Source organism: Capricornis sumatraensis, chromosome 21 (genome assembly GCF_032405125.1).
Source record: "Capricornis sumatraensis isolate serow.1 chromosome 21, serow.2, whole genome shotgun sequence".
NCBI classification, from domain to species: domain Eukaryota; kingdom Metazoa; phylum Chordata; class Mammalia; order Artiodactyla; family Bovidae; genus Capricornis; species Capricornis sumatraensis.
The window spans coordinates 40,098,742-40,111,614 of record NC_091089.1 but is presented as its reverse complement, the minus strand read 5'-3'; the positions used below and the strand labels follow the sequence as shown (position 1 = coordinate 40,111,614).

The 12,873-nt window shown below is 41.6% G+C and overlaps 1 protein-coding gene across 2 annotated transcripts in view; it reads left to right on the top strand.

The window, feature by feature from the left end:
* Nucleotides 1-12,873, top strand: part of MYOM1 (myomesin 1) — a 112,880-nt gene that overhangs the window by 62,991 nt on the left and 37,016 nt on the right. Inside the window, exons 17-21 of one of the 2 annotated variants that reach the window (XM_068993641.1) lie at nucleotides 375-662; nucleotides 2,753-2,949; nucleotides 3,668-3,794; nucleotides 7,276-7,460; nucleotides 11,323-11,437. In XM_068993641.1, the coding sequence (XP_068849742.1) occupies nucleotides 375-662; nucleotides 2,753-2,949; nucleotides 3,668-3,794; nucleotides 7,276-7,460; nucleotides 11,323-11,437 (912 nt within the window). The remainder of the gene's footprint in view (nucleotides 1-374; nucleotides 663-2,752; nucleotides 2,950-3,667; nucleotides 3,795-7,275; nucleotides 7,461-11,322; nucleotides 11,438-12,873) is intronic. The other variant, XM_068993642.1, reaches the window with a different exon arrangement.

The following is a 12,873-nucleotide window of genomic DNA, read 5'->3' as shown; positions in this document are numbered from 1 at the left end:
TCTTTGTTTGTCTCTTGTACACTCCCTCTACCCCCCATTCTGTTGAATAATGGAACTTATATCTTAAGAAATGTCTGAGAAGTGCTTGTTGTTATATTTACTTGGGTCCTGCAAATCCAAATGGTTCTTGTTCTGTCTCTGGTTTTTTGTTCTCATTTCTTCTTTTCCCAAAATATGGAGAAGTTGAAATGTTTCCTTGGTGTTAGTTATGTGAAATGTATGCTTTCCATATTTCTTGCAAATTCAGGTGATTTCCTTTAAACCAAGATTGTTTTTGTTCTGTGTGTGGCGCTAATGTTTTTCTCTTTTATTCTAAGCGTGATCTGTACTGCGTCCTGGCTCAAAGTGTTTCTGTTGTTATCTGGCAATTGTAGGGGGAGGAGTGTCTCCAGCTGTGTGGCCTGAACTGAATGAGACACCTGGTGGACTAACAGACTCCAGGGGAGGCATGCATGACACCTCCCGGCCAACCTTTAAGAAAGATGCTTTGCTTGGTAGCAAACTTAACAAACCTTCACTACCCAGTAGCGCTCACAACCTGGGCCAAACAGAAGTGAGTAAAGTAAGTGAAACAGTTCAGGAAGCGCTTTCCCTGCCATCAAAGAAAGCAGTCCTTGAGGGGAAAAGTAAGTCTGAGCCTCTGAGAAAGAAGAAGGACCTAGGTGAGCGCTGAAACAGTAAGAGCGTCTCATCTGTTCACATCGGTGTCCTCACGGCTCATTGTCCATATCACCTTCTTCCATCTGTGTTCACTTTCATCAGTGTTCATTCTTAATTTTATGTGTTTTCAGTTACCCATTTGTAATACCTTTGTTTAATGAGTCATAGAAGTAGTTTTCTGTGAACTTGGCTTTGACACATAATTCATTGTGCTTAATGACAATAGAAATATTTAAAGTAATTTGGTTGTTGAGTCCCTTCTAGTTTGTCAAATAGACACACCTTTGGCCTCATTTGCTGAGAGTTAGAGATGAGAGCAGGAAGAATTCGATAATTGTAGCTTGTAAGAGGTCCTTCAAAATATCATTTTGGTAAATGGATAGGAAAAATATTTCACAAAGAACTGACATTTTATTAGGGTCATAGTTATTAACTTATGTTATTTATCCTTAGGTTTTCAAATTACCTTCACATTTAATTCAAATAAACATAAGTAACAATATGTCTTTGAGTTGTCATGAAAAGTTTAACATGGTATTATAATCACATATCACTATATTCAATTATATATTATTCACATTCCCAGAACTAAGACTGTTTATCAGTAAGGCTAATTATCTAACCAGAATTAAAATAGAAAGACTAATTATCAGTAATCAGATTTTTTAATCAAGATACTTGGTGCTGTGGTTTATATATTCTAAGAGACAATGTTTCTCTTATTGAATAAAAAGGAATTAATTAGTATATACTGACAAACTGTAACATGCCTCTCACCCATCCCCTATACCTACCTCACCTCTAACTTCTGTGACCTCTGCTTTTTTGACACCTTTATTTACCCCTTTAACTCAAGATGAGATGGGGTGAACTCATTTGAGAATTCATATTCAACACTGCTCTGAAACAGAAAGAGTTTTTAAATTTAGTGAATGCAGGAGGTTGATGATGGGAGGGAGAGAGGGAAATTTTTTTTTTTTTAATCTTTATTGTTCTGAGAATCTTTTTGAATAAGAATGAGATGGTTCCTATCTCTGGTAACCCACATAATTCCTCAGAAAATTCTTTCTAATGTTACTGCATATCGAGTGGATTTCTTTTCACCAACCACCCTCTCTTTTTTATCAGAAAAACTGTATTTTCAGTAGTTGAGAGAAAGTTCGATCAGCATAGCCACATAAATGAAGGGAAACTTTTAAAATAGTATCCAAATATTTTCCTGACCAAGCGCTAATAAACATAGTGATAGGTATGTAGTATTTCACGCCATATGAATAATAATCCAATATCAGGGTTAAAATAATGGAGTAAAAGGTGTTATACTAAGAGAAGAATCACATGGAAGAATGTTTCTGGTTTAAGAAAAAAAATTAATGCTGCATTTAGCTGAGCTCCAGAATATGATTTTTCCTGTGTATAGACAGAACTTATATAGTTGTAAGGTCTCACATGGATGTATGTGTCTGAGTGGTGAAATGCTAGCTGTTTAGAAATATATGGAAATTCTTAATAAATGAATCAAGGTAGAAATTGATATACATATGCTATTTTTCTCAGGGAGCAAATAAAAGCAAAGCCACATAAAAAAACTAAAACATCTTACATTTTCATGCTATTGTTTTAGGAATGAAGACATAGTATGTACCTCTGTCCTAAAATTTAGAGTTGAGATACATAAAGCAAGATGAAAACTAAGCAGTAGAAATATGTAAAGTATTATTTAAAAAAAAATACATATCTTGGGAAAATACTTCTTCATATGGGGAATGCATCATTATTCAGAATATTGTTAGTTTTTTCAGGATTTTGTTAGAAACACATTTTGCTGTTAATATTTCAAAGCTTCTTTCTTCTTGGGAATGAAGGGGGCAGGTGCTTTTTATCTTTGGACTAATAACTGTGGTGCAGTTTTTACTGTGTGTCAGTTTTCTTCCTTGAACATCAAATGGACACCAAGTTGCTTACTGGTATTACGTTTTAGTTTTACATTCAAGACCTAGTGCCCTCCCGCATGGCATCAATGAGACAGTTTGATGGATGTAGAATCACAGAAGCAGTTCTGTCCACTCACAAGCTCTTCATGTTACAACAGCACCACCATCTCCACCCTGTGACATCACTTGTCTCGAAAGTTTTCGTGACTCAATGGTTCTTGGATGGAAGCAGCCAGATAAGACTGGAGGGGCTGAAATTACGGGTTATTATGTGAACTATCGTGAAGTGATCGACGGGGTACCAGGAAGATGGAGAGAAGCCAACATCAAAGCCGTCAGTGATGAGGCATATAAGGTAAGTGTATGGCCTTCTGTGGGCTTCCCAAGTGGTACAAGTGGTAAAGAGCTGCCAATGCAGGATACGTATAAGAGATGCAGCTTTTATGGAGGCTTCACTACATAGACTCGATTGATTAAATCATTGGCCATTGGTGTATGAACTTAATCTCCAGCCCATCTTCCCTCTCTAGAGGTCCAGAGGTCTGGGATGAGGCTGAAAGTTCCCACCCTCTAAGCACATGATTAGCTGCCCTGGCAGTCGGGCCCCATCTTTAGATGCTTTCCGAAAGTCACCTCATTAACACAGTAAAATATGTTTGCCACTCTCATCACTTGGGAAATTCCAAGTGTTTTACAGCTCTGTGCCAGGAATGGAGGCAAAAAAGATAAAACATGTATTTCTTATTATTAATTGCAGTATCATAGTCAGGATAATCTATCTCCCTTTTGATTAACTCAAAACCAACTGATTAGTAATCTTAATTACATATGAAACGTATCTCCTCCTTTGCCATTTGATGCAACACAATCACAGGACTGATATTCCAATACCCCTGCCCTGTTCTGTTGCCCAGAAGCAAGTCTCAGGTTTCACCTACATTCACAAGGAGATTACCAGAAGGGTGTGACTCACTGGGGATCACCCTAGAGTATGTCCAACGCATACTCTAAATAAATGCAATGTTGAAACAAACCTGAAACCGTCAGTCTCTGTGATGCTGTCCATGTTGCAGATTAGCAACCTGAAGGAGAACATGGTGTATCAGTTCCAAGTGGCAGCCATGAACATCGCCGGGTTGGGGGCGCCCTCCGCAGTAAGCGCCAGCTTCAAATGTGAGGAATGGACCATTGCTGTTCCAGGTAACTCGGGGAGACCGTGTCTCAGCAGTGAGGCTCAGAGCTTCTTCCAATGGATCCTACAATCTGGAACTAAATTTAAGTGCTACATAGCTTCTAAGGAAGACAAATTCTCTCAGCCCCTCATGTTTATGTAAAATATTTTTACAAATCTATTAATAGGAACCAATATAAAACTGAGTATAAATTTCTTATATTCCAGATAAATCCTAGAGTCCCCATAGCTCAGCCTCTGTATGGAGTAAGATGGACAGAAGCACACGGGTTGAATGCTACTTGATTATTCAACAGAAATACCCATCTTTGCTTATGCTTCTTAAAGACCATTGAAAGACATTCAATTCACACATCCCAGCTACATTTCTCTAAAGCATCTTCCTGCACTCCTGAATTGTTGCACATTCTCTTAATGTTCTGGAGCCTCTCATTTATCAATCTCCCCCGATCCCCTTCCCCAGACGCAGCCCCCATGGCCTCCTTCCTGTTGTCTCCTCCTCCCTGGCTCCCAACTCTTCACTGTACACAAGGAGGACCCAATGTGCCTGCCTAGGACTTAAGTCCTGCCTTGATCCTCTTAAATCTTTTACTTACCTCCCTAGCCCTGTCTCTCTATGTCAACTTTTCCCCATCTCTGCATCACAACAAAGATCCGGGAACCGAACTGGAAATACTCTACTTTGGAGGTTGTCATAGAGGATGGTTGGCTGAAAAAAATAGGTGAAAGCCAGAAACATTCGCCACCTATGCCTTTAACTCTTACACAGCTACAACAGTGAACAAATCCAAAGACTGGATACTAACTAATTCGCCAAGTCACTTAGAGTCAGACTGTGCTTAGTCGCCTAGTCATGCCCGACTCTTTGCAACCCCAAGGACTGCAGCCCATCAGGATCCTCTGTCCATGGGGGTTCTCCAGGCAAGAATACTGGAGTGAGTGGCCATGCCTTCCTCCAGGGGATCTTCCCAGCCCAGGGATCCAAACCAGATCTCCCGCATTGCAGGCAGATTCTTTACCGACTGAGCCACTAGCAAAGCCCAGAGTCAGACTAGCACAGACTAATACATTAAAGTTGCTAATGTATTTGGTGGGTGGTTTTATTCTGCTTCCAATGTCACTAACTTCAAAGACCCAAATACTTTAGTGCCACAGAATGACTAAGCTCTCCCACTTGGGTTCAATGTTGAGCTTGTTTAATACCTGCTGTGGCACCAACATCAACCACGTTGGAACTCCAGGCCACCTTGGGCACACTGAATGAACCCAGTCTGCTCCCAGGGCCACCTTCTTCCTCTGGTGAAACCTTAGCATCCTCGGAGAACCATCGTTTTGCCTTAAGTTAGCCAGTATCCATCTGCATCACATCTCTATCATGTGTGAATACAAAGATTACAAGAGAAACTCAAGAGAAGTGTTCACTCAGGTTCAGTAAATACAAGAGGTAAACACACTGCCTTTCCTAGCACTTTCTTGAAGCTGGTGCTATTTCTTAAGTTCTTTCTGCCTCCTACACAAAAGTGGATCTGTTTTTAAATTCTTGCAATTCCTGAATAAAGTTAAAATGTGAGTGACTGCTGCTGCTGCTAAGTCGCTTCAGTCGTGTTTGACTCTGTGCGGTCCCATAGATAGCAGCCCACCTGACTAGAGACCAACAAATTCTGAGCAGGTCTATGGAAAATGATCTGATAGAAAGCGATGTACTTAGCAAAAGAGGTTGCAGGGTGAGTGCTCCCAAATCAGAGGAGAAATGAATGGGGCAGTTCTCCATCCCCAAGACCTGTCTATTCCCAGATCCACCCTTGACTTACTGAGAAGTGTTGGGTAAATCATGAATCAAGAAAGCCTGATGACAGATGAGAGCATTTAGGACGTTTTGTCATCCCTTTGTTTTACAGATAAAGAAACAGATTCAGGTTAAATGATAATCAAGGGGTCACAAAGGCACTAAGTGGCAGGTTGGTTTGAGAGCTAGGTCTGCTTATTCTTAGACATGGGGGTTAGGAAGCAGCAGCTCAGTGACCCTTGCCCGGAAAACAGGGCTTGGGCTACGGTTAGGATGGCTCCCTGGCTCCTGAGGATGACACAGGACAACAGTCATGGAAGCTATCTGCATAACAGAACGTGCCATGCCAGGGTAAGGTACTGGTGTTATTGTTCAAACCTGTTTCCACACCAGGCATCATCAAGAGACAAGGATGACTCATTGTGACTGTTAAGCCGAGGTCAAGGGCCCAGGCAACATTGAGCGATCCATAACAAAACCCCAAGGGATAGCACTATTGAGTTCGCACCTGTTGTTGGCTCTCAAGCCACCATGAGTCAGTTCAGGTGATTTTGATTGGTTGGTTAGACATCACTTGTTATTTTTAAAAAAAGGAAAACAAATAACTATTACCTGATAGCAGCTGATAGTCATGCAAAGACGCAGGTAATCACTGAGTAGCTGGGACTCTTCCAAGAGTGCAAAGAACACACACAGGGAATGTTTGATTTCCTTCCAGAACAGGTTGATCAAGTTCCTTGGCTTCCCAGAGCTTTCTGCTAGTTGTCTTAGGAATGGATGAGATGAAAGAATGTGAAGTGCCTAGTAAGGTTTAACACAGATTCAGGACCCATGGGATTGAATGTCTTTGTTTTGGTGAAAGTTCTTTGTAACCACAAGTGTAGTTTGTTTTTACCCCTATATGAAATATAAGCTTTATGGGTATCCTTCCAGTGGGGAGCTAGTTTGCAATATATTTTTCTTTTTGAAAAAACAATGTATTTATTATTTTTGGCTGTTCTGGGTCTTCACTGCTGTGTGTAAGGACTGTCTCTAGTTGTGGTGTGTGGGCTTCTCATTGTGGTGGCTTCTCTTGTGGAGTACAGGCTAGGGTGTGCAGGCTTCAGAAGTTGCAGCTCCCCGGCCCTCGAGTCAGTAGTTGTGGTGCACAGGCTTAGCTGTCCTGAGGCACGTGGGATCTTCCGGGACCAAGAATCAAACCTGTGTCTCCTGCATTAGCAGGTTGATTCTTAACCACTGGACCACGAGGGATGTCCCATGTATTTCTTTTTCTATATTCACAAGCCATTAGATAGAGTTACTTGCTTCATTGTAATTGAGATTGGGGTGCGTTTTCAGATTGTCAGCCAAAAATAATCAGAAGCTGAATCTGCAACCAAATTAAACTGTCCTGGTAAAAGGTGAGGAACACAGGCCTGAGGACAGCCTGAGGGCAACGCTTCATCTAGCCGCTGGAGGGCACCTCAAACTGGGCTTAACCACTTGCTGTCCATAAAGGGTCTTAGGCTGATGCAGAGCCATTAAGAAAACTTGGTACGAAATGACCGCAAGATACCTGTTTCCATGGGAATAGTAGATTTTACAAGAGAACACCAGTGTAAGTTTCAGTTTAAGACCGTGAATATGGCTCTAGGTTTACACACACTGGAGTTTTCTTATTTCCATTATCATTTTTACACATGGGTCTGTCTTTCGCTCTTCAGGACCACCGCACAGTCTCAAGTACAGTGAAGTCAGGAAAACCTCCCTGGTTCTGCAGTGGAAGCCTCCCATCCACTCAGGACGGACTCCAGTCACTGGCTACTTTGTGGACATAAAGGAGGCCAGTGCCAGAGAGGACCGGTGGCGAGGACTCAATGAGGCGGCTCTGAAACACACATACCTGAAGGTCAGAGGATGCTCCCAGTTTGAGAACGTTTCCCTCGCTCTCTCTCTTTTTTTTTTTTTTTTAAAAGAAAAAGGGGTCTTCTAACAGGGTAATTTTAAAGTCATGTGTTGGGTTCCTGGTAGGCTTCCATTTGGCAGTGGGTGGGGTTTGGGGAAGTTTCTGATGCTTAAAAGAACTTGGTTATAATTTGACCCAAATCTCTTTGCCTGGCTTTAGAAATTACCTCTCCTCTCTCTTGTTTTCCTCTTCACTTTCACTTACCCACCTCATATCTTCACTACTTCCAGTCTTAAGATGTGATTACTTACCATCCCCAAAAGGTGACATTCTCATTCCTACTTCACATATTTTTGAGGGTGTTTTTGATTTGAGGATGTTATTTTCATAGAGTTCACACCTGTGACAGAGAAGGCAATGGCACCCTACTCCAGTACTCTTGCCTGGAAAATCCCATGGACAGAGGAGCCTGGAAGGCTGCAGTCCATGGGGTCGCTGAGGGTTGGACACGACTGAGTGACTTCAGTTTCACTTTTCACTTTCATGCATTGGAGAAGGAAATGGCAACCCACTCCAGTTCTCTTGCCTGGAGAATCCTAGGGACGGGGGAGCCTGGTGGGCTGCCATCTATGGGGTCACACAGAGTCGGACATGACTGAAGTGACTTAGCAGCAGCAGCAGCACACCTGTGAGCCTTAAACTCCAATCCCTTGAGTCATGCGTGGCCTCACCTCACCTGCCCTCTCACACCTGTGCTCACGTGAGCTCTCAGGGGCCAGAAGAATGACTCAACTCTTGACCTCGACTTCACCCTTATCCACATCACTGCCTTCCAGTTTCCTCTAGAGTGTTCTAACCAAACCAGTTTCTAACTCCCATCTACCTGAGACGGTTCTGCTATAGCCAGTAGTACCAAATGGAAACCTCAAAAGCATGTTTTCCCCTGATGTCAGTCATGGCATATGGACACCCCAAGTCCACAGCGGAGCCTTGGAAACTGTAGGGAATGTGACTCCAATCCCTGTTACTCAGAATGAAGTGCGACTGTACAATCACAGAACGCTGCCTGGGCATTCAGTGTGCAGCCTTATCTGCTGGTGGAATAGGCCCCTGCCCAGAGGGTAGGCCTTGGAGGATTCTCAGAGTATAGCTACTTTAAGAGACGTCTCTTGTCAACCTGCCAGTAGAGTCAACACCATCTGTCACAAAGAGCGCTCTGGGGTTAAGGCATTTATAGTCCTCATAAAAATAGAAATATATTCTCCAATAGAGATGACCCTTACACTGTTACATCCAACATGCCATTGACTCAGCTTAGCACATGCAGTAAACTCGCCAGCCCCTTACAAAACCATGAGGCAATAAGGAAGGTCACGTTTCCTGGGGCAGAGAAATGGTAAAGGAGGTTCTGGAGCTAGGATGTGGTTTGGCTCCAGAGAACCAGGAGGCCTCTGGATGCAAACGTACCCCAAAAGCCAGTGAAAAACAGGTCAGACACATCCTAGATGGTGGTGGTGTGTGCTTATAGCTCCCATGACCTCCAAATCCTCCATCAGCCACAGCACAGGGGTCCCAAGAGTTCCACAGACAGAATCTAAACAAGGGTGAGAAGTCAAGCAAAGGGGGCCAGGAGCCTAGAAAAAAATGGACAGGAAGAGGAAATAAGAGAGTTTAAGCAGATCAAAAACTGGTTAATGTTACTCATTTTTAAAAAAAGACAAGAAACAGAAGAAAGGCAAATTTAGGGGGAAGAGAGAGACTGAGGTTGAGTGCCCCTCACAAAGCAGGAGATGGACTCTCTGTAAGGAAATGACCCTAGAGTTTGGCCACAGTTTTTAAAGGGAAAATAGAATATTGACTTTTATGGTTATAAAATGGATGGATGCTAATGATGATAAATTCAAATGGTAAAGACATAAGAAAAGTTGAGGTTCCCACAATGCCCCTACCCATGATGATGTGGAGTCCCTCTTCCAGGTGGTTCATATTCAGAAAAGTTTCAAGCCTGAAATGGGGGGAAAATGTACACGTTAAAAAACATTATCAAGTTTAAGTGAGGAAAGGAGATATGTTAATAACTCCAGGAATAGGAGATTTTAGCACCATTGCACAGAACCTAGTGGGTTAGCTGGTGTCTGCCAGAAGCATCCCTGTTCATGTGAGCATGGAGTGTCTGGGGGTTCCTAGAAGGAGTTAAAGGTGCATTGCTTTACATCAAAAAATTTAACCAGCTGAGCTCACACTTCCTTTTTTTATTGGTAATTACAATCTGCTGATACAGTGTGGTGAGAAGGAAATGAATAATTAGAAGGGGACAAAGATGAAGAAGACAAGAGAATGCGGTTCTTTTGGAAATTTTAAGGAGGAAAACAAATCCAAGAAAAGGAAGAAATAGATGTGATGTGTGCACGTGTGGCGCATCTCTAGTGCTTTCAGCTCAGCAGTCATTGCCCTGCAGTCGTGGAAGGGTGTAGGGGTGTGCCTGTCACCCCAGTGACTAGACACAGGATGCCGAAATCTAACTCACGGTCACATACTACCTGAGCGGCAGGTGCAGATGTGGCCGGCACCTGGCAACTGGTCTATTTTTATCACAGTAAGGAAGTGTTTCTATTCCTTTTTGTAGATCCACAGTTGCCTGGCACTATCTCTAAATACGGACTTTAAATACATCAAACTTTATGCATTTAGCTTGTGCCTAAATTCAAGTTCATTTACAGATTAAAATCATCTCAGAAATCCATTAGCCCCAGTAAAAGCTATCGTAACGGTAACATTCTGTTATCATAACTGTAGCATTCTGTTATCATAAACACCATTAAATCATTAGATTAAAACCCCAACAATTTAATACATAGCTCACCTAATGCATGGTCACAAACCTTTTGCTTAGCTGAGTAAATATATTCTAGCTTTGTGTGATTTAAATCCCATTTTGGATGTTAATCTCCATCACAACACTATGGGAAAAACTATGTCCTCTGTGTATAATAAATTCCTTCTTAAAGTATGATATAGGTTTTAAAAGTCAAATGCTTTTAAAAAGATAATTTTTGTAAAATATTGATAATATTTATACTGTTTCTGTGTTTATGAGACTGAGCTGAACCCAAAGGAAGTCACAAAAAATTATGAAGTGGGACTGTCATATAATAGCATATTATAAATATATATTTTTTACTTTCCTCACGCTCTTGTAACTCTAGCTCAGTGGTACACTTATAATATAGGTCCTCAGCAAACATCTTGATGCATGACAATGTGAGGACCTGAAATTCGAATACATTGGCTATTCATAAATCACCAAAATTTGCAGCCATGTTAGTTGCTTGTCTATTTAATGAGAAATAGCTATATTATATTTACAAGGACAGTTTCTATTTGTTTTTGTTCTAATGCTTTAACATGCTTTTAAACAAATGGAAAGCGATGTATGATCTAAGATCCATGCTTGTAATTCCCCTCTTCTGCCAGAACTTTTATCTGAAATTTCTCTGGAATGTTCCAGAAGAACCAGGAAAAGAGGGCAGCCCATATGCTCTTGTGAACACTTTGTCATTTGACCAGAGAATAAGGTGGTTTACTCCTGTAAACCATTAGGGTATCAGTCTCCTATTTCTGATGTTTGTGGCTATTAAATTACCTAAAAAAGAAAGAATATCTGAGTTTCAAGGGATCTTGGAAATGTCTACTTATATGTGGTCAGGAAAGAAGAAAGTCTTAGCTGAAGACACACACTGAGTCTCTGACAGGATGAAGTTTAGAACCCAAATCCTGTGCTGTATAGCTGAATCACCTCCACAGGGGAAGAGCACTTCTGTTCAAATGACACAGTGACCATCACTTCTATATCTGCTTCTTGCAGGTGCAAGGCCTCAAAGAGGGTGAGAGCTACGTGTTCCGAGTTCGAGCCGTAAACCAGGCGGGTGTCGGGAAGCCATCTGACCTCGCTGGGCCTGTTGTAGCCGAAACCCGTCCAGGTGGGCTTTTAGCTTTTCGTTAAAGTTTATCTCATCCGTGTAAGATACCAAAGTAACATTCAACCTTACTTCTACGTTTCTCCTCATTTTCAAAATCATCACTGTATGCTATCCAAACGACTGATAAGTATGACAGTGAAAAGTGAAAGTCACTCAGTCGTGTCTGACTTTGCAACCCCATGGATTATACAGCCCATGGAATTCTCTGGGCCAGAATACTGGAGTGGGTAGCCTTTCTCTTATCCAGGGGATCTTCCCAACCCAGGGATGAAACCCACCCCTCCCAAATTGCAGTGGATTCTTTACCAGCTGAGCCACAAGGGAATCCCAAGTATGACCATTGGATGTGACAATCATTTACCCCATCACAGGACCTCAGGGCAGGGGTGAGCCAGGTGTGAAGTGGTTGCAATGTGGGAAACTCAGGTTTGATCCCTGGGTCTGGAAGATTCCCTGGAGAAAGGAATGTCTACTCACTCCAGTATTCTTGCCTGGATAATTCCATGGGCAGAGAACCCTGGCAGGCTACAGTCCGTGGAGTTGCAAAGAGTTAGACATGACTGAGCGACTAACACTTTCACTTCACTTTTAGGGCTACTTTGGTTCATACTTAAAAACATGGAAATTCTTGATCAAATTATGCTTCCTGGACCAACTGTTTAAAAGTATACATTCCTGGGACACTATTTCTGTTATACAGTGGCCATTAACTCCCACAAGAATATTTTTCTACCACAGAAGAAGCTGGAACCTCTCAGGGAGCAAACATGATCCTTAAAGAAAAGTAGGGTTTTTATCATTGTAGCTACTAAGTTAATCTAGGAATCAGCAGATTTTCTCTGTGAAGGGCCAGATAGTAAATATTTTCAGCTCTATGCTTATGTGGTGCCTGTCACTATCCTCAACGCTGCTGTGGCACAAAAGTAGCCACAGATAATACATAAATGAGTGAGTGTGGCTCTGTATCAGTAAAACTTTATTGTGCATGATAGATATATATTATATAATATGATAAATTACATCCATTATGAAATTTGAATTGTAACTAATTTTCACATCTTGAACTATTAATCTTCTTTGGATTTTTAAAAACTATTTAAAAATGTAAAAAACCATTCTTGTCTTTCAGGCCATACAGAAAGAGGCAATGGTCCAGATATAGCCCACAAATCATAGTTTGCTGACCCCTGGGTTAAGCTAACAGCAGTCCTGACTAAATGATCTATAGAGCTGAGGCAGCCCTCACGGCCCAGTTTCCAGATGCCGTGATTGGACTAGGAAAGACAGTCTTTCCCTTTGTTACGAAAACAAAGTTTACAGTGTTCACTGGGCAAATAGCTCCAGATCATTATATAATACTTATTTTGTCATTTAGTCTCTATCACTTTTCAAAGTTATATATGTCAGTTCATTAAAGTTGCATGAAAGAAAGCACT